Consider the following 21,179-nt stretch of genomic DNA (forward strand, 5'->3'; position numbering starts at 1 on the left):
GGAGTTTGATGAGAACTCTTCAGAATTGAGGCAGTTTCCCTCAAAATCTGCATCTTTCCAACTCCCTGGCATCATCCATATACTTTTTAAAATCAATTCTCTTTTTAGTTATAACGGTAGCAAAAAATTCAACTCTATTTTTCCCTTTATTTACTATTTAAATAATCTTAAGGCTAAGGTGAGTAGATCACAATTGGACACCGAATGGAAATGTTATATTTTGGGCATGTACCTTTTCATTCTTGAGGTGAAATTCACATAATGTAAAATTAATCATTTTAAAGTGAGCAGTTTAGTAACATTTAATACATTCACAGTGTTGTTCGACCATCACCTCCATCTAGTTCCAAAGCGTTTTTGACACCCCAAATTAAAACCTCACACCCAATAAGCAGTGACTCCCCATCGCCCCCTCCCCCGGCCCTTGGTACATGCCAGTCTGCTTTCTAGCTCTATGGATTTATCTATTCTGGATAGTTCATATAAATAGAATCATGCAATACGTAATTATATGGTGGTTTTGTGTGTGCCTCAGCATATACTTTTTGTCACATACTAAACCTAGTGCTTTAGCTATTAGCTATTAATAGATAGATGTCTTTAACATGACTTTGGTCGTAATTACCTTCAGGATGAAGAACTCTTTTTCTCTCCTTAGTGTGTTGGGCCATATTCATAAGCCCTCACTGAATCCATTCCTGGCCTTCGGCACACTTGGGTCACATGTACGAGACTAGACCCATGCAAATATTAAAAAGACAAGTCTATTTAGACAATAACGCTCCCCCACCCCCACCAAATGTGAAGCCCAGTCCCACCCCAAAAATTGGAATTTAGACCCGGAAGAGACTTAGAGATGTGTTGTACAGGCTCGGCTCCCTCCCTGTGCGGAGACAGTGCTGGGATTTGTGTAGTCCATGGATTTCGTGGAGTTCAGCACCCAGACCACGTGTGCTGCAGTTCTGTGTCTGCTTTTTTTTTTATTTCAGCATATTATGGGTGTACAAATGTTTAGGTTATGAATATTGCCCTTGCCCCACCCCCCAAGTCAGAGCTTCAAGCGTGTCCATCCCCCAGTTGGTGCGCACCACACCCGTTAGGTGTGTATATGCCCACCCCTTCCACCCCCTCCCATCTGCCCAACACCCCATGAATGTTATTCTTTTATGTGCAATTAAGTGTTGATCAGGTAAACCAATTTGCTGGTGAGTACATGTGGTGCTTATTTTTCCATTCTTGGGATACTTCACTTAGTAGAATGGGTTCCAGCTCTATCCAGGAAAATACAAGAGGTGCTATATCACCATTGTTTCTTGTAGCTGAATAATACTCCATGGTATGCATATACCACATTTTATTAATCCAGTCATGTATTGATGGGCACTTGGGTTGTTTCCACATCTTTGCGATTGTGAATTGTGCTGCTGTAAACATTTGAGTGCAGATGCCTTTTTTATAGAATGTCTTTTGTTCTTTTGGGTAGATGCCCAGTAATAGGATTGCTGGATCAAATAGAAGATCTACTTGTATCTCTTTGAGATACCTCCATATTGCTTTCCACAGACGTTGCACTAGTTTGCAGTCCTACCAGCAGTGTATGAGTGTTCCCATCTCTCCACATCCATGCCAATATTTATTACTTTGGGTCTTTTTGGTAAAGGCCATTGTCATTGAGGATAAGTAGTATCTCATTGTGGTTTTGATTTGCATTTCCCTCGTGATTGGAGATGTTGAGCATCTTTTCATGTTTGTTGGCCATTATTATGTCTTCTTTTGAAAAGTTTCTGTTCATGTCCTTTGCCCACTTTTTTATAGGGTTGTTTGATTTTTTCTTGCTGATTTTCCTGAGTTCTAAATAGATTCTGGTTATCAGCCTTTTATGGGATATGTAGCATGCGAATATTTTCTCCCATTCTGTAGGTTGTCTGTTTGCTCTCATGATAGTTTCCTTGGCTGTGCAAAAGCTTTTTAATTTGATCAGGTCCCATTTATTTATTTTCTTGTTGCTGTGATTGCCTTTGGGGTCTTCTTCATAAATTCTTTGCCTAGGCCAATGTTGATCAGATTTATTCCAACATTTTCTTCTAGAATTCTTACAGTTTCATGCCTTACGTTTAAGTCTGTTATCCACCAGAAATTGATTTTTGTGAGAAGTGAAAAGTGCGGATCCTGTTTCAGTCTTTTGCAAGTGGCTATCCAGTTTTCCCAGCACCATTTATTGAATAAGAATTCTTTTCTCCAGTATATGTTTTTGTCTGCTTTGTCAAAGATCAGATGGCTATATGAGGATGGTTTTATATGTGGGTTCTCAGTTCTGTTCCATTGGTCCATGTCCCTGTTCTTGTGCGGTACCATGAGTGTCTGCTTTTTGCCCTTTCTTGTTCTTTCCCTCCTCTTATCACCTCCAGGGTGGAAAGGCCCTTTGCATGAATATTCCTCATTCAGCCTCCAGGGACATGAACTACCACATAAGTATGATCCAGAAGAAGAGCTTGATGTGACATCAGAGATCCCTTCCTTTTCCCTGGGAAATTGCTTTCTCAAAGGCCTGTGAGCATCTCAGTGCATGGCCTGAAGGGAAAGGCAGTGTGAGCAGCATAGGTTAGGTTAGGGTCAATGGGCCAAGTGGTCATGATAGACACTACTGAGTGCTAGCATTTCCCATGCTTTCTGTCATACTGTTCCCATGAAATAGACATTATTTATGCATTACTACCCCATTTTACATATTAAGGAAACTGAGGTATAGAAAGATTAAGTGGTTTAACCAAGACCACACACCTAGAGAGTGATGACATGAAATCCAAATCCTAGTGCATTTTAATCCATAGATATCCATCTCCTGACTACTCCAAATGCTGTGATTTTAAAAAGAGCAGGTTTTATAGAAGTGTATTTATCAAGTAATTTCATATTACATCTAACTAAAGCCATGAGGATCACAAATCTCTCCCTACTGACACTAAGACTTCCCCCAACTAATGCTTGGACTTGCAGATGTTCCTGGTTTGTGGCTGAAGGGTCAAAATGAAACAGAAACTCTTGTTTCAACCTTGAGCTTCTTAGAGCCAGTGTATCCTGACTCCCCACTTTGGCTGCAAAGCAAGTATCAAATGGGGTGTATTGGAGAGACCCTCAGTTAGGAGTGCTGAGAATTGGCGCCATGGCTAGCCAGCAAGGTGGCCTTGGGGAGATCACTATACCCTCCTGTGTCAGTTTTCTTATCTCTCCTTTAGGAGGGTTGTGCCTAATAAGCTCCTAGTGTGCTTTCTCCTCTCAAAAAATCTGCAATTCATTATTTTTTAAAAATTAACCATTTTCAAATCCCTTGTGGTAACAAGAGCACCCTTTGTTTATGGCATTTTTCCAGCCTCTGTTTGCTAGACCACTGGGATGACACATCGTCATGGAGCAGGTTTTATGTACCAATGCCAGGGACAATTCAGAAGCTGTGAAATCTGGGACCATGAGTCAGGTCTTCCAAGTGCAACTGTCAGCTGCCCACCCCTCCTTGAGATTGGGGGTCCACGCTGGCATCTGGTCAAGTCACAGGTTGCCCCGTGAGATGCATGTGGTGCTTGGCAGGGTCAGGATTGGGAATTTTGCCAACAGGGCGTGATGGCATTCAGGTGATTTGCAGATCACCATTCCTTGGTCTAGTCTCTGGGTGTGTTTGGCAGGCCACCTTTGCCTCCTGCCATCCTGAGCCTGGGCCCACTTACAAGAAGGCCCTTTGAGCAGCAGCCAACGCTTTGCATATCATTTAACAATAATGTAGCCAGGCATGGGGAAATGTTTACTGTGCTGTAAAGGCATTTTTCCTTAAACAACATTTTTAACAATTTGCAACCCCCATTGTGGCTGCTCCAGAAACTAGCACTTGCTCATCTCCCCATCTCTGAGAGAGCACAGTACACCCTATTTACCTTTGCTCTAAAAGCTAAATCCACTCCTATCCACCTCTATGGTAGATTTTGCATATAAATCACTAATTAAATCTTTAAATACTGATAGGTATGTGTCATTATTGCAGGTTCTGCCATGACCTCAAAGGGCCAAATCCACCAAAAATTCATTAACTTTGGCATTACTGCAAAAGACCTTAATTTTTAAAGAAAGTTGTGGAGCTGGTTCGAACAGATGTTGCCATGGCAACACGGCTGCCGCAGTTGAGTCGCACTGGGACTGGGCTGCTGAGAGTTTGTGATGGGACCTCAGGCAGCACTAGGAGGGGAGATTGAAAAAGATAGTCGATATGAAGGTCAGGGGTGGGGGGAACCCCACACTAAATTCCTTTATCGGAAAGGAAGCACATATATGTGTCCAGTGAAGTTTGCAATACCAGGGGCCACCTTCATAAGGAATGTCACTGGGGGCCCGTGTTCCATGAGAGAGCTCTCGACCCTGCAGTCACGCTGAAGAAAAATACAGCTAGTGTGAAGAGGTGTACCAGCCACCAGCCTGTGTCTTAACCCGGGAATCTTCTCTGTGGGGCCATAATGATGATCTGTAGACACTAGCTGCCTCTTGGGCTCTTCTTTAAATTAGATGCTGGAGAAAGTCCTGTGTTTTCATAAAGATGCCAGGATCTTCACACAAGCCAAGAGCTCAAGTTGGATCCAGAATTAGAGATGGGCAGGAAAAGGCAACGGTGGCCTATAGCTGGAATTCCCGCTGTCTTTATCCCCTTTTGTTGCTGTTCGTAGTGAGTTTACACGGCCAGGCACAGAGGGGCTCACTCAGCTCCACAGCTAATTAGTGGAAGGGTCAGAATTAAAGTGAATCTCTAGCTCTGCCTCCAGCGCTATTTCCACTTCATCCTATTTCCTCACTTGGAAATGAGAACGTTGGGCCCTGTGGTCCTTCCAGCTTTGGGATCATATTAATCTCTAACTTGTAAAAATAGCGGTGAACGTCCAAGTGTCCAGTGTCTAAATGCTTTCAGTTGTAACTCTGTAGTGCAGTGAAAAAATCCAGGTGAAGCTCGGTTGGCTTTTTCCACCTACCTTCTGCATCTATCTTTCTCAACAGTGAAACCTACAGGGCGACTGGCAGAAATAATGTAGATAAAGTCTGTCAAACCAACCTCGTCTTGATATCTTTTTATCTTATAATTTGCTATGGATTAGGGGGGACTTTGTGACATCTGTGTGCTTAGGTGCCCAGACAGTATCTGTACATGAATAAAGAAAAATTTTATTTATAATCTATGCATCCTTTTAAGGACTAGCATTCCAAGAGTGTAAGTGTTTGGCTGTTTATAAGAATAACACTCACATTCTTTGTCAAACAATGCTTGCTTGGGAACCAGTGGGTTTGTATTTCAGGTCCCAAGTTTTCTGTGGACTCTGATTTGAGAGGTGTGTTGTCTTCCTGAATGTGGGTTGGTGTGCAAAAACACAGAACTTAAAGTTCTACTGTTTCAATCCTGGTTTACTGACTGGGTGAGATACTTAAACTCTAAGTATTAGTTGACTGTATCTAGAAAATGGGATAATATCTAATAGGGTTGTTAGAAGAATAATGTGCAAGAAATGTAAACCACCAGCTATATAGTGCCTGGAAAATTGTAGATTCATAGTAAATGTCAGTTTCTCCCATAGGCTACATACAGAATATGCATATATTAAAACTGGCAAGCAGGAGCCTATCTATAAATCAGAATTATTCTCCTTCTTTGGGGTACATTGGTAAGCCTAGAATTCGGTGGCCTTTTAGTCAAGTGTCTCTGCAGGAGCAAATGCCAGGAAGATGGCCACACTTGACACTAGTATAAACTGTCCTTGTACCCATGGAAGGATATCATTTGTGTAAATTTTAAAATGTATACATCTTATATTCTTCACTTATCATTTGTGTCCTTTACCCTAGGAGTATTTTAAAGAAAATGAAATTCATATTCAGGGTACACAAATGAATATTGTATGAGGAAACTGAAAACACTGAACAATCACATGCAAAAAAAAAAAAAATCAGATTCACTATTACCAGGTTTTTTATTTTCCTTTTAATGCTTTTACACTTAAAGAAAAAAGAACATTTTGACAAAGTCAAAGTTTCAGTAGTCCTGTATTCTAGGAATGTTAGGCAAACCCGGAGAATTTTCTTAAATCAAAGCATAAATGGGGTCCTTGAAGCATAACAGCTGGGATGGGCAGAGAAGAATACGTGGGAGTTTCCCCCTCCCCACCCTAGAGAGAAGGCAGCTGGCGTCGACCCCTGTGAGTTCAGGAGCACCTTTCTGAAGAGTCCAGGCCACTTGGGGCCTGCTGCTACCCTCACACAGGTCCATCCTCAGACATATATATTTGAGGGATTCAAATCAGGTGTGATTTTATGTGGAGACCTAACAAATCCCTCCCCATTTCCTTTTCTGAAAAGGATATCTAAGAGTCCACACATGGTGAGTAAAATAGAACAAAGAAAAATGTTTCCAGTTTTCCTGGAAACATCAGGCCTAGAGAGATTTTACCTAATTTGAGATAACTAAGCAAATAAATTCATTTTAAAAATAGCATAGGAACTTAGAGCAATACAAGAAGAAAAAGAAAAACGAAAAGGGTTGCATACAAGAGAGAGTTAAAATGTTTCTCAAGAGGACATGCAACTTAAAAGAATTACCCAAAATACAAAGAGAAAATTCCAAAATTGTCTTCCTTTTGTTGTCAGTAAAGTTCAAGATGACCTCACACATGCAACAGACGGTGAAGGATGGGAGGGTAAGGCAGCCACACGGAGAAGAAGAGAATCACGTGTGAGGCAGGTGAAAAGGGAGCTCAGTGATCTGAGAAAAGGTTTTAAGGAGAGAAAGTGTGATATTAGTATTAAAATCTGCACAAGAAGCGGTAAAGACCAAAGCAACAGCAGAGACAATTGATTTGGTGACATGAGGACAAGCTGGAGGAGTTCTCCCAACACAGGAAGGAAACACAGGCGAAGGCGATAAGACTGGGGGTCACAGAGCGAACATACAACTCCTGGGTAGTTGCTAATCCTAGGGAAGAGACGGCAAGAATGTTGTAGAAGCCATAGTGACCAGTATTACAGAGGAAAACATGCTGGGGGCGAAGTTTTCCTAGTTGATGGAATTCCTGCAGGTGCATCATAAGAAAGCACCAACAAAAGGCCAATGTAGTGAGCAGAGACTGGCACCTAAATGGAGTCTTGCACATTTTTAAATTCAAAGTTTAAGAAAAAAGTTCTCAAAGCATCTAGGTTGGAAATAGAAGAGCACTGCCAAATAACATTTAGGCTAGCCTCAGACTTATCCTCATCAGTACTAAAGCTCAGAAGCTGTTAGAAAAACACAGCAAAAAATGCATGCTGTGGTAATTCTACCCCAAGTCAAAAGTTGGTCATGTGTGAAAGCAGCAGGAAGACATTATCAGACAGGGCTACAGAATTCCCATTGGATTCCTGAAAAACTTTTTATGAAGATATGTTGCAGTTGACTGAAAGAGTAATCAAATCAATAAGGATGGGTGGGAAGACATGTGATGAAGTGAATGTAGCAACTTGTTAGTTGAAGATCCCAGGTGGAGTAATGAATGTTTGCTGTACGATTATTTCTGTTTTTCTGTTTGAAATCTTTCATAATGAAATGTTGAGCAGCAACTCAAAAAACAACTTCAGTGGAGACATAAATAAAGAGGGAAGTGCTTAGTATTTAAACCATTTAAAAATGTAGCCTGAATAATTGTTTCTTTACAAACCAAAAATCTTTCTCAAATTGTTACGTGTAACATTTAAAACTGGAAACCAACTAGTGCTCTGTGATAGGAGTATATTTAGCCATTACTATAATTTTTTAAGAAACATGATCCCATGTTTCATAAAATAAAGCCCCAGTATGTTTAGAAAATGAATAAAAATAAATATCAAAAGATTACCATAAGTTTTTTAAAAGTTATTTTAAAATCTGTGGTACCCATTGTTTTTTAATCAGAATACCTATCCTCAGTTAAAATAAGCTTCCTTCTATATAAGCATGATTTTTCACACTGAGTAGAAGGGGGATGAAAGTATCTTCAATTGTCCTCACCCAGACCGGTTGCATGATTGGCAGGCTGCTTTGCAGGCATTGTACAGAGCTCATATTACCAAGAAAACAAGCAATAAATAAATAAATAAGACATAAAGCTCCGAGATTACAAATTCTCCTGCAGTGTGTGTGTCAAAACTCTTACACATGTGAGGTCTCAGTCATTGCTGACCTACTTTCACAGCACCTTCTCCTACAGGGACTTGCTAGTTTCTGTCGCCCCAGTTGCGTTTCCCCGCTTTGCAGGGTTGATACCCAGGCTGTTGTTCCCTTGCATTCATGGTATTCCTTTTCCGGGAAATGTTGCTGATGCAGTTACTAGTGTTCAGAGGCCCCTGACATGAATGACATAATCACATTGCTCTCCAGCAGGGAGACTGTTGAGGCACAAGATGAGAAAGCAGTGGGGGATGTGTGGTGGTGTAAGGTGAGAGCCACAGCTCTCTGTCTCTGAGAAGGTTCTGAGCTGGGGTTTGTGACTTCTGTGCAAGTTAGGCAAGTTAGCAGCAGTCCTGGTGCCTGCGCCTCGCGGACCCTGTGGATGTAGTAAACAGCATGTGCCCAAGGGCAGGGAGAACTTTTTTAAATCTCTCTTTGCATTAGATGTTTTCCAGCATGAATGTATTTGGCTAAGAGATAGTACAGTTTTGGGAGAAGGTAAGATAAAGGTGTTTCTGTTAACATTTGGAGTGAAGAGAAAAGTTTGCTAGCATTGAATATCAAAGGCTTGAAATATTTTTGGTAGTTTCGGTCCACTGGTTCTTCATGGATAACATTTTTTATAAAGCAGTCATTTGTCATTGCAGTTTTTCCTAGGGGGGTATATAACATCTACTATAGAAAGCAGAACATAGAAAATGTTTTCCGTTTCTAGATATACAAACAGCTAACAAATTGGAACACATATTCAGAGCTATATAATTATTGATGATGATAATAAGAGGGGTAACTCCTCTCATTGAAAACCTTTTCACTCTCCTTGATTTTATCTAGAGCTAACACCTAATCTGAGCAAACGGGTTCCTGGTTTACATTGTATTTTTATGTTATTCTGCTATTGCAGTCGGTAAATATGCGTTGGCAGTATTTTGGTAAAAGTAAAAAATGTGTAACAGATTCCTTTAGGGAGGATTGGGACACCCCTGACTATCAGACCAGTGTCAGAAACAGAGCTCCGAGGTAATGCAGGTGGTGGGCAATCCTTCTCTGTTTATGTAATGCTTTTAAGCTCTGTAAAATCGAAGTGTTCATTAAACAGTGGCTAGAGAAATGGGAATTCAGTATTAACGGACTTAGAGAAGAGTGGGGGAGTATTAATGTCTTCCCTTTTCCAAGTACATCATTCAAATTGGTTTACTTTTCCTCTCGATAGTCAACAGTGCCGGTTTCCTTAGCACCCTACCTTTGCCAGCATTGTTAATTTAAATATTTTGGTGACTTTTATTTATCATTTGTATACATAATTTTCTACAGGCTCCAGTTGTTTTTCTGCAGCAGAGATTGGGTAAATGAGCACGGTGCCAAGGCTGGGGTATCTGCTCCTGAAAGGTCAGGAACATCACGGTGCAGTCAGGTGGAGCCCTTGGCCGCCACCTGCTGGTGGCTGTTGTCACAGCAGCGACACTGTCAAGTCTATGGTGTATTCAACCAATAATGTCTGTTTAAATTACCTGGCAAAGGAAGGGTGATAGCATGTGTATCTTGTCACAGTAAAATCTGATACAGCCAAATTGATAGATATATAGAGAGCTGGAGACAAATTATGGGCTAATAATGAACATTCTGTTTGTCTGGAAAAAGTTTTAAAAAATTACTTTTGGCAACACTATCAACATGTCACAGAAATATATCTTCTTCTGGAAATGTAGTGTCAGTTCTGTTGAGAGTATAATCCAGTTACCAATAGTATGCACTTGGAACATATATGTACAGAAGGATTTATTTATAATCACTTGGGGTAGTAGTCCATGAAATAATATAAAGTCTACTTTTTTTATCTTAGCAATATGTCTGGATGTGTGTTTAGTGTGATGTATGCTTCTCTGTTTGTGCATATTGTCTGCATGCACATAGAGTCCATCTGGTTCAAAGCTGTTGAAACCAGTAGGATATTCATAGATGTGATTTTTCTATACAGATGGAAAGTAAAAATAACTTAGAATTATGATACAACTTCCTTTCTACATTTGAGCTCATAAATCCACCCACTCTATGCACATTGTCTGTAAGTATAGTTTTCAATGTGGAAGAAACTTTACTAGGTCCTTAATACCCTGGAGAAAGGCTGTTCATTTCTCCCAACAACAAAGCTATGGCAGGTTTCATTGTTCTTCTTGGAATTAAGATGCCATGCTGATTTATGTTCTCGTTATTACTCTCTTGACACCAGTAACAAGAGCATCCACAAAAACATCAGTGCTTACATAAAACAAGAGATGCAGTACTCTTAAGTATTTAAGCATATGTTTTATTATAGGAATTTCCAGTCCTTCACCAAAATATAAATATCACCCTCTGACCTGTTACCCCACTTCAATAATTATCAATATTTATAATTCACTTTAAGTATGAATAAGTTATCTGTTACAAACTCATGTAAAAGGATTGCTTTTCTGAACCTGTATACTTTAATGACAGGGTAGGAAAAAAGAAATGTATTATGGCTAGTAACTACATTTTGGATCATTATATACTTTGCATAGGGGTCCAGATTCTTAGAAGATTCTTCTAAAAGAGGGATGTAAACTTCTAAGAATGTGAGTAATACTTGGACATATAGCAAGTAATATAGCTGTTAACATAAGAATGTGAGTAATACTTGGACATATAGCAAGTAATATAGCTGTTAACATTTTTCCATCCCTAAAGTAAAATATTAGGTTGTAGAAAAATGTACTGTGTCCTGTAACAGGTTATTTTTATTTTGAGCCATTACCTGTAAATTCGAATCAGCAGAAAGATTTTTTAAAAAAATACCTTCATATGAGCATAGGTGTGTGGCTCCAGTTCTCTGTCTCCCATTTCTCATGTCCACTCAGAGGCACTCCACCTTCTGCTTTTCAGTTTTCTGAGTTTGAGAGTTCATATTTGCAACAATAGGGCTTTCCTTGCTTAATAAGTTGAACTAGGTAGAGCTTATTCAGTAAAGAAAAGAAATGGTTAATGTCAGTCACATCAGATAGCAAGATCAATTTTTGAAATACATACCATGGCTATATTACATGAGATCCAGATAATATTCTTCTTCCCCAGCCTTTTTGATTTGACCCTCTCAAATGTTGTCTGCCATGCTGCTGTTGTCAGAATCCTGTTAAAGAGTGGCAACTCCAAACCAATTTGTTCAAAACTAAAACTTCAGATTGGGCTTCATTTATTTCATTATCACAAGTTTTAAGTAATACTTAAAACTCTTCTTTTGACTGTGTTCCAACCTTAGAAACAAAATGCTCACTTATTTTCTATTTTACTTCTATCAATAAAGACCCAAACTATGATTTTGGCATTTTGCTAGTCGGTGGGCTCTGCAGAAGTTTGGAGTGTTGTAATGCATGTTTGATTACAAAATTTATTGTCCCTTCGTTCCCAAGAATGAAGGAAGAATCTCAGGAATCAATAAAAAGGAATGTTTTAAGTTAAGATAAGGAAATTTGCTAATCTGAGTGCAAACCATCATAGTGATCTGTTAAGCAAATTGATGGCCTGCAGGCATGATTTAACTTTTGCCTTGCCTTGCTTGGGCTTAGGTCCCGTTTGCAATTAGTCTAAACTCCAAAATGGAGGGGGTAGTATGATGCATGTATCAGGTCCCTTCTCTTCATGGCCAAGAACTCAATTTTAAGGTTTTTCTATGGTCCTCTTGGCCAAGAAAGGATTTGTTAAGTCATCAGGGAGCTTAGCATTTTAATTTTGGTTGGCATGCTTTTCTTATGTGGCTTTCCTCCATGACCCAGGTGTCGGGCCCAGGCCCCTTCCATCTTGTGACTCAGGTATCCCTTCAGACCCAATCCGTTGCTTTTAGCCATCAAAAATGGAAATAGTTTGTGGAGGGGGACCACACACCTTAAAAGCCTTGTCTTAAGAATAGCTGTGCCACTTCCACTGAGATTCCATTTGCTACCCCTGACTGCAAGGAAAGCTGAGGAAGGTGGGATTGCTGGATGCTCAGGAAGACGAGAAGTCAGAGTTCTGAGGAACACATGGCAGACTCTGCTGCACTGGAATCCTGGGATTCGATTCATTGCAGAGAAAGTTCTGAAGAAGATCTGAGTAGCTTCCGCAGAGGGGGAGAAGTGAAAGGGTTGAGTTTGGCTCTGAGCTGAGGCCCACGGAGACACAGGCATGGCCTGTTTGGTTTCTGCCCCACAGGTCGTACCTGGAACTGAGGCCGGTGTGGCGGCCGAGGGCGCCCCGGTGGAGGAAGAAGAGGCAGAGAAGGCAGCTCTCCCTGCTGGAGAGGGAGCAAGTTTAGAGGAGGCCAAAGTTGAAAGTGAGACCGCTGAGGTTGTAGACGGTGACAGACCTCAACCAGAGGAGCCGGAAGCAGCAGTGCCTCAGGTAAGTGTCCCGGCGAGGGGAGCTTCCGGGGTGCCGCTGGTGAGAGTGCTCTGTCTCTTCCTTCATGGTGATAACTCCTTGGTGTGAAATAGGTTGGTAGCAATTTTGTGGCTCCCTACTCCACCAAAACAAAATTTATTACCAAATTCTCAGAAAGGTTGGTCTCAGCTTCCCCTCAGTATCAGCTTTGCAACGTTCCACACAGGCCCCTGTGGCCAACTGGGCCTAAGCACAGAAAAGGGGAAAAGGAAACTAAGGAATAAAGTTATGGGGAAGAGGAATGAAGCACAGACAATGGAAAAAAAAATGAGAATGGAGGGAGGAGAAAGAGCATATGACTAAGTGAGAAAAGGCCCATAAAGTGCTTAGCCCAGCACCAAGCGCATGACGGAACTCAATATTGGTAGTGAAATCTTATTACTGTTACTACTGTTCTGTGGTTGTTGTTATTAATACTAGAGTGCCCCAAACTCTTCCTCAGGCTCACTGCACCAACAGTCCATAGCTGTGTTGCCCTTTCAGAGAGGAACTGGGCCATTAAGTCCATCCGTGAGGTTGGAGCTGGCCCAGATGTGCTCTGCTCAGGGCTGCATTCAAAGGCAGGAAACGTGCATATTCTGGGACCGTGGGGGCCTCCAGCCCAGGCACTTGCCCCCCGCTGCGTGGGTGCTCTGTCCTCTAGAAGGCGAAGGAGGAGAGGGCTTAGTGGTGTGCTTTCTTTTTTCCTGATGATTTTATTCAAAATAAATTTCCAAAAATCTCTCTGGGGTTTCAGGCTTCAAACTGAATTATCCCTTTCATCCCACTAGCAAAATGGCAGATAGCAGTGGGCTTTGGAGAAGTAGCTCAAAAGAACATTCCCCTTTTTTCCCTTAGATTTTCCTCACAATGCCAGGAGAGGTTTTGTATATGGTTATGCTTGTTTCAAGAGTGTACTAGTTTCTCCAAATTGACAACTGGAGGTGCTTACCTGCACTGATTGCCCGAGGGAAGAGAGAACTGAATCTGAAAGGCAGTAAACATCTCCAGACTCCCATTATGCTGAGGAAACTCCCCTCCCTGCTCATCTCTATTAAACAAATAAAAGGGAGCTCCTGATCCTTTGATCCAGACAAGAGACCACTCCAGTGGATGGTGGGAGCCGTGGGCCCTCCAGGGTAACCTCAGTGTGGGCGCTGGTGATAATCCACAAGCAAAGGGCAGGTGGATGTCTCCCAAGCCAGGCTACATCTTTCCCAGCTAATAAGGTTTTGGGAAAGTCTGGAGCCCCGTGGGATTCTGGGAGGAAAAATAAGACACAGGGGGCTAAATGCCAGCTTCAAGTAAGTATTGGTATTCAGGGGACCAGAATGAGACTCACAGACGTGGGGATGCTCCCGCGGTCCCTCTCAGGACTGTCTCCCTCCCCTCATGCATGACCCACTCTCCCCCCAGTGTCCTGTTCCTCTTCCCAATTCCCACAGAGCCCTCACTATACCAAACTGCGTGTCTGTGCAAGGATCCAGAGATTAATCCCACTAAGGGTTCTGTCCTCAAGAGAGACAGAAAAGAGGCTGGGGTGGCACAGGGGGGCCCAAAGGCCACGGGCCTGAGCAGGGTTCCGGAAGAGCATGCCGCTGGCTGTGGGGGGGAATGTGTGGCAGTGGCCGTCAAGGGTGTGGCTGCGGGCTGAGGCAGGTCGTGGAGGACCAGCAAGTCCTGCTTCCCAGACTCTGCTTGGCACCCACACGTGTTTGTTCCCGCAGGAGAAGGTCATCCCTTCCGTCGTCATAGAACCTGCCTCCAACCACGAAGGGGAGGGAGAACAGGAAATACTCACAGGTGCAGAGCCCAAGGCGGCCACTGAGGACGTGGCTGCTTCGGGTCCCGGCAGCGAGGTACCGGAGCTGGCCGCTGAGCAGAAGCCCCTGGAGGACTCTCAGCCCGCACCCTCGGCACCCGCCCCGGGAGCTGCTGACCAGTTAGCGTCTGCAAGGGAGGCCGCTCAGGAGTTGCCTCCAGGCTTCCTCTACAAGGTCTTTTTGGTTTTTTTTTAATCTCTAGGCCCTTTGTCTTGTCTTTGCTTTGAGTCCCTTTTGCTCAAACCTTTGCTTTTCTGATTTTTACGTTTACTTTTTGTAATCTATACTCTTTCTCTGAACTGCCTTCCCTTCATCCTAGCATCACCTTGGAAAATGGCAGCATTTCCATGTGTGCTGCTGGACACGCAAGAACTAAAGTAATATTGTTCATATTTTATTTATTTATTTATTTATTTATTTATTTATTTATTTATTTATTTATTTATTTATTTTAGTGTATTATGGGGGTACAAGTGTTAAGGTTACATATATTGCCCATGCTCCCCTCCTCCCTCGAGTAAGAGCTTCAAGCATGTCCATCCCCTAAACGTTGTACATCTTACTCGTTGTGGTTGTATATACCCGTCCCCTCCTACCCCCTCCCAATCTCCTGACACCCCATAAATGTTACTCCTATATGTCCACTTAGGTATTGATCCATTAATACCAATTTGCTGGTGAGTACATGTGGTGCTTGTTTTTCCATTCTTAATATACTTCACTTAGTAGAATGGGTTCCACCTCTATCCAGGAAAATACAAGAGGTGCTATATCACCATTGTTTCTTAAAGCTGAATAGTACTCCATGGTATACATATACCACATTTTATTAATCAACTCATGAACTGATGGGCATTTGGGTTGTTTCCACAGCTTTGCAATTGTGAATTGTGCTGGTATTAACATTCGAGTCCATGTGTCTTTTTCATAAAGTGACTTTTGATCTTTTGGGTAGATATCCAGTAGTGGAATTGCTGGATCAAATGGTAGATCTACTTGTATCGCTTTGAGGTATCTCCGTATTGCTTTCCACAGAGGTTGAACTAGTTTGCAGTCCCACCAGCAATGTAAGAGTATTCCTCTCTTTCCGCATCCACGCCAGCATTTGTTATTTGGGGACTTTTTGATAAAGTCCATTCTCACTGGAGTTAAGTGATATCTCATTGTGGTTTTGATTTTTATTTCCCTGATTAGAGATGTTGAACATTTTTTCATATGTTTGTTGGCCATTATTCTGTCTTCTTTTGGGAAGTTTCTGTTCATGTCCTTTGTCCACTTTTTGATAGGGTTGTTTGATTTTTTCTTGCTGATTTTACTGAGTTCTAAATAGATTCTAGTTATCAGTCCTTTATCAGATGTGTAGCTTGCAAAAATTTTCTACCATTCTGTGGGTTGTCTATTTGCTCTCTTGACAGTTTCTTTGGCTGTGCAGAAGCTTTTTAATTTGATCAGGTCCCATTTGTTTATTTTTATTGCTGTTGTAATTGCCTTTGGGGTCTTCTTCATAAATTCTTTGCCTAGGCCAATGTCTTGAAGAGTATTTCCAACATTTTCCTCTAGAATTCTAATAGCTTTACACCTAATGTTCAAGTAGTTACCCAGCGTGAGTTGATTTTTGTGAGAGGTGAAAGGTGTGGGTCTTGTTTCAGTCTTCTACATGTGGCTATCCAGTTTTCCCAGTACCATTTATTGAATAAGCATTATTTTCCCCAGTGTATGTTTTTGTCTGCTTTGTTGAAGATTAGTTGGCTATATGAGGATGGTTTTATATCTGGGTTCTCTGTTCTGTTCCACTGGTCAATGTCCTTGTTCTTGTGCCAATAAAAAGCTGTTTTATTGCCTTGTAGTATAGTTTGAAGTCTGGTAAATTGATACCTCCTATTTTGTTTTTATTGCCTAGGATTGATTTTGCTGTACAGGGTCTTCTCTGGTTCCATATGAAGTATAAAATTATTTTTTCTATATCTGTGAAAAATGATGATGGTATTTTGATAGGGATTGCATTGACTCTGTAGGTCACTTTGGGTAGTATAGACATTTTAACAATGTTGATTCTGCCGACCCATGAGCATGGTATATTCTTCTACCTGTTTACATCCTTTGCTATTTCCTTCTTCAGTGTTTCATAGTTCTCCCTATAGAGGTCTTTTACCTCCTTAGTTAAATATATTCCAAGGTACTTTATTTTCTTTGTTGCTATTTTGAAGGGAATTGAGTCTTTGATTTGGTTCTCACTTTTACTGTTGTTGGCATATATGAATGCCTCTGATTTCTGTGTATTGATTTTGTATCCTGAGACTTTACCAAATTCATTTATCAGATTAGGGAGTCTCTTGGTTGAATCCTTGGGGTTTTCTAGGTATAATATCATGTCATCAGCAAAGAGTGAGAGTTTGATCTCTTCTGCTCCCATTTGGACGCCCTTAATTCCACTCTCTTGTCTGATGGCTGTAGCGAGGACTTCCAGCACTATGTTGAACAGAAGTGGAGATAGTGGGCAACCTTGTCTTGTTCCAGTTCTAAGTGGGAATGCTTTCAGTTTTTCCCCATTCAGTATGATATTGGCTGTGGGTTTGTCATATATGGCTTGTATCATTTTTAGGTAAGCCCCATCTATGCCTATTTTGTTGAGTGTTCTTATCATAAAATGGTGTTGAATTTTGTCAAATGCTTTCTCTGCGTCTATTGAGAGGATCATATGGTATTTGTTCTTTCTTCTGTTTATATGATGAATTACATTTATAGATTTGCGCATGTTGAACCATTCCTGCATCCTTGGGATGAAGCCCACTTGGTTGTGATGAATTATTTTCTTGACAAGACCTGGATTCGATTGGCTAGGATTTTGTTGAGAATTTTTGCATCTGTATTTATAAGGGATGTAGTTTTTTTATTGCATCCTTTCCTGTTTTTGGTATCAGGGTTAGGTTCGGTTCATAAAATGTGTTGGGGTAGATTCCATCCTTCTCGATGTTGTGGAATAATTTCTGCAGGATAGGCACCAGTTCTTCTTTGTAGGTGTGGTAAAATTCGGGTGTGAAACCATCTGGTCCAGGTCTTTTCTTTTTAGGAAGGTTTTTTATTGCTTCTCGGCCTTTTGGCTAAGATCAAGTGTAGTATCTGTTCTTATCAGTTTAATATTTTTCATATTTTAAAACAGAGTAATTAAAGAGAGTTTACGGTAAGACAATAGTTTGCCTCTGGGTAATGAGTGGGTAAATTCCTTCCAGCCCTCCCTTGTGCTCCCAGGGTCTGTGCAACCTGGCTCAGACCAGGCCTTTCAAGTCACCCGCTTAGTATACTCCTCATTGGATTACTCTCCTCTGGAAGTAGGAAACTGAGTCATTCGGTCAACTCTGACACCTTGTACAGTGCATGACACAGACCAGGGAGGTTATAAATATTCTGAAAATAAGTGAATAAATGTATGAATGGGCTTCTATCAAAGGAAAGAAAAGAAAAGATGTATAAATTAACACAGACTCTACAGGGATGGGGTCAGTGCTCTGAAGTTAAGTGTTAAGTTCTTGCTTATCTCGGCAGAAAGCAAAGAAATTTAGTAGGATTAAAGCATTTTTTACACAAAGCTGGTTTATAAGTTTCAACAATTTTTTTCCCTATGGGTCTCTTTTTTTTTCTTGGCCGTTTGTTTTCATTTCTTTTCAAATTTAAAAGAGTATTTAACATTCCATCTTAGACAATGTGATAGTCGTGAAGTCCTTGTATCAGAGAGGAAAGAGGGAAGTTCATACATAATGAAGATCAACAGTGAATAGGGAAGGGGTCTTTCCTGGCCCCCTTTCCTAATTTATAACATTTTATAAAACAATGTATGTAAGGAGGAAGGCTAATCTATAATCAGAGAAACAAAGGTTGCAGCTATCTAGGTTATAGCTGTCTGTCCAGTGACTCAGGCCCCATTATCACATTCCTTTAAGGTTCAAAATAATTTAAAATTCCAACAGCTTAGATTTTCGAATTGTTTTCACAGAATATTAACTTCTTCAATTTGATTTTACACTTCAAATTCAACTCTTTTTCTTTTGAAAAAGGTTTAAATTTGTGTTCACGAGGAAAGGATTGAATAGTAATAGTCATATTCATTGTCCCTCTCTCTTTTTCTCTTTCTGTTAGAAAGCAACTGCTATCTGCTACCTCATACAGGATTAGGTGGTTATAATGGATTTACGAATGAATTAATGTGGAGAAAAAGTTAAACCTGTGGGTAGGGGGTTGTGTCCTGCCATGTTCTGTTTTAATTAGAGTACAAGAAGTCTAGGAAGTGTTGTGGAAACCATAAAGGGGTTTCAGTCTAAGTTCAGTTGTTCATTATACAAAGATCCCAATTATTGAGACAAGGAAGATTGTCAAGGAAGAAAGGACTTTTTGATATAGCAAATGTGTTTTCGGGAGAACTGGAGAAGCTGCTTCAAATTCCTCTCCCCTCCAGTGGAGACTGTGGGCGTGTAAGGGAGGGGCCCATGCCTTGGGGCAGGTCATGGTGTCTTGTGTCCATTGGGGGCAGGGTGTGGGGATGGTGAACATGGTCAGGAAGTCTGCTCAGGGTCCTTCAGAATCTCAGTTGCTTTGTCTCAAAGAAAATCCACCATTTCTGGGAAATGACTCAGAAGGTCAAGTAATTAGCTAAGAGAGGGGATTATATGGGGGTCATTGAAATTTGTGCAATGGAGAAACTTTATCGAAGCCATGTGCCAGGCCAGGCCAGGGCTTGGTGGGCCTATCCTTGGCTTCCTTTCTGACTGTAGTGTAACCTTTAACCCCATTCTCTGGGCATCAATTTTCACATCAGAGGAATTAATTTGGGGGTAACATAATCATTTCCAGCTCTGACATTTTATGATTCTATCTTCAAAATACACACATTAAACAGATTATTTAATTGTGGAGGTAGGGCTGAGGGGAAAGACATGGAACAAATAAAACTAGCCATGACTACAGAGTTACTCAAGCTGGATGGTGAGTACACCGGAGTTCATTATAGTATTTCTACTACTTTTTTAAAAAAAATTTTTATAGTATATTATAAAGAAACTTTTTTTACAAGTGGAAATAAAGAAACAGGTTGCCATGGTATAAAGGGTAGGGTAGGAAAGGGAGGAAGTTTATTTACAGAGAAGTTGATCACATGGATTAATTAAATAGTAATTCCTATATAACATGTAAGTGTTAGTTTTCCTAATTATTACTTATTTGGCAGAAGCTGGAGTTAGAGGAACTTTGAGCTAGACATTTTTCGTTAAACAAAAAATAATGATAAAGCATCAGTGATAATGAAATGCAAATTTCTAACAAAAATATGATGAATTAAAATTTAATATAATACTTTCAGCTATTGCAGAGGGCATTGCCTTACTAAATACACAAGCAAATGACCTCATATCAGAGTATAGGATTTTCTACATTATAGACCTCCTTCTTGGGATATGACACATATCTTCATCTTTTTTGCAGCTTAGAGAATGCTTGTAAGAGTGTCTGCTTATAATCAGCTGGGAAACTATGATTTTATGTCCTCTTCTTTTCTTTCTAAAATTAATCTGTTCTCTTAAAATCTTTTGCAGGTGGAAACACTGCATGATTTTGAGGCAGCAAATTCTGATGAACTTAACTTACAAAGGGGTGACGTGGTGCTGGTGGTTCCCTCAGATTCAGAAGCCGACCAGGTAAAAGATAAGACTGGAAGGTGATTCAGGCTGCCTGGGTTTTTCCTGAGGGTCAGTTGGACACAGCAACTTCCCGAAGATATTTCTATTTTCTGAGATACAGCAAGCCAGCTGCAAAGGGCTTGAGTGCTTGTGCCCACAGCACATCACTAAGCACCAGTTTTTAGAACATGCTGTTGGGATGCTGTTTCATTGTTTCTTTATTAAATTTAAAAAGTGACAACATAACCACATCTCTGTAACATCAGTCTTCAGGAAATGCAGACACTTTGCATATGAGCTCAAAATCCCCTTCAAAAGTGGCTGCTTCTGGGGTTTGATAGGAAAGAACATGGGGGGAAATCTCAGGGATGCTGAAAGTGCTTTGTGTCTTAAGAGGAGTGGGTTGTATGTGTGTATACATTTGTCAAGACTTATTGAACTGTATACCCAATCTTCTTCTCTGCATTACATAGTGTTTAAATTACATCTCAATTTTAAAGAGATTCTTTAAAAACAAAAATCAGCTTCTAATCTCAAAGATATTTATGAGCCCTACCCTCTAAAAAAAGAAAAAAGTTAACCATTACTGCTTTTGAGGTTATGACTTAAATGTTCAACATTTTATTTTTTCTTTTGAAAGTATGTGTATCAAGATAGATCAGTTGCTGGGTCAAACAACAAAAGAGTCTCTATCACAATAAAATTAGATTAGAAATAACAATAATATATTTTTTTAAAACCCAAAGATTTAAACATTTAAAAATATACTTGTGAATAATGCATGGGTCAAAGAAATCTTAGTGTAAGTTGAACAAATATTTAATAAGTGATCATTGATTCTAAGTTTTAAGACTAAGAAGATAGAAGGAGGTCAAATTAAATAGAAAGTACATAGAAGGAAGGAAATAATAATGATCATTTCACTGATTAATGCAATAAAAAGGTAATAGAGAAAATTAATGAAGCCAAAAGTTGGTTTATTGAAAGGATTACTATAACTGTTAAAACCTTAGAAAAACTCTTCAAGAAAGAAAAGTGACAATGTATAAATTACTAATTTCAGGCAGAAGAGTCAAT

At 40.4% G+C, this 21,179-nt stretch overlaps 1 protein-coding gene and 1 pseudogene across 5 annotated transcripts in view; both read left to right on the forward strand.

The window, feature by feature from the left end:
* Nucleotides 1–21,179, forward strand: part of AMPH (amphiphysin) — a 220,668-nt gene that overhangs the window by 192,051 nt on the left and 7,438 nt on the right. For all 5 annotated transcript variants that reach the window (XM_020289907.2, XM_076006299.1, XM_076006296.1 and 2 more), the window contains 3 exons: nt 12,407–12,595; nt 14,341–14,610; nt 20,019–20,120. In XM_020289907.2, coding sequence (XP_020145496.2) covers nt 12,407–12,595; nt 14,341–14,610; nt 20,019–20,120 — 561 coding nt within the window. The remainder of the gene's footprint in view (nt 1–12,406; nt 12,596–14,340; nt 14,611–20,018; nt 20,121–21,179) is intronic.
* LOC142873087 (uncharacterized) lies at nt 17,518–17,627 on the forward strand (annotated as a pseudogene).

This window comes from Microcebus murinus, chromosome 9 (assembly GCF_040939455.1).
Source record: "Microcebus murinus isolate Inina chromosome 9, M.murinus_Inina_mat1.0, whole genome shotgun sequence".
NCBI classification, from domain to species: Eukaryota; Metazoa; Chordata; class Mammalia; order Primates; family Cheirogaleidae; genus Microcebus; species Microcebus murinus.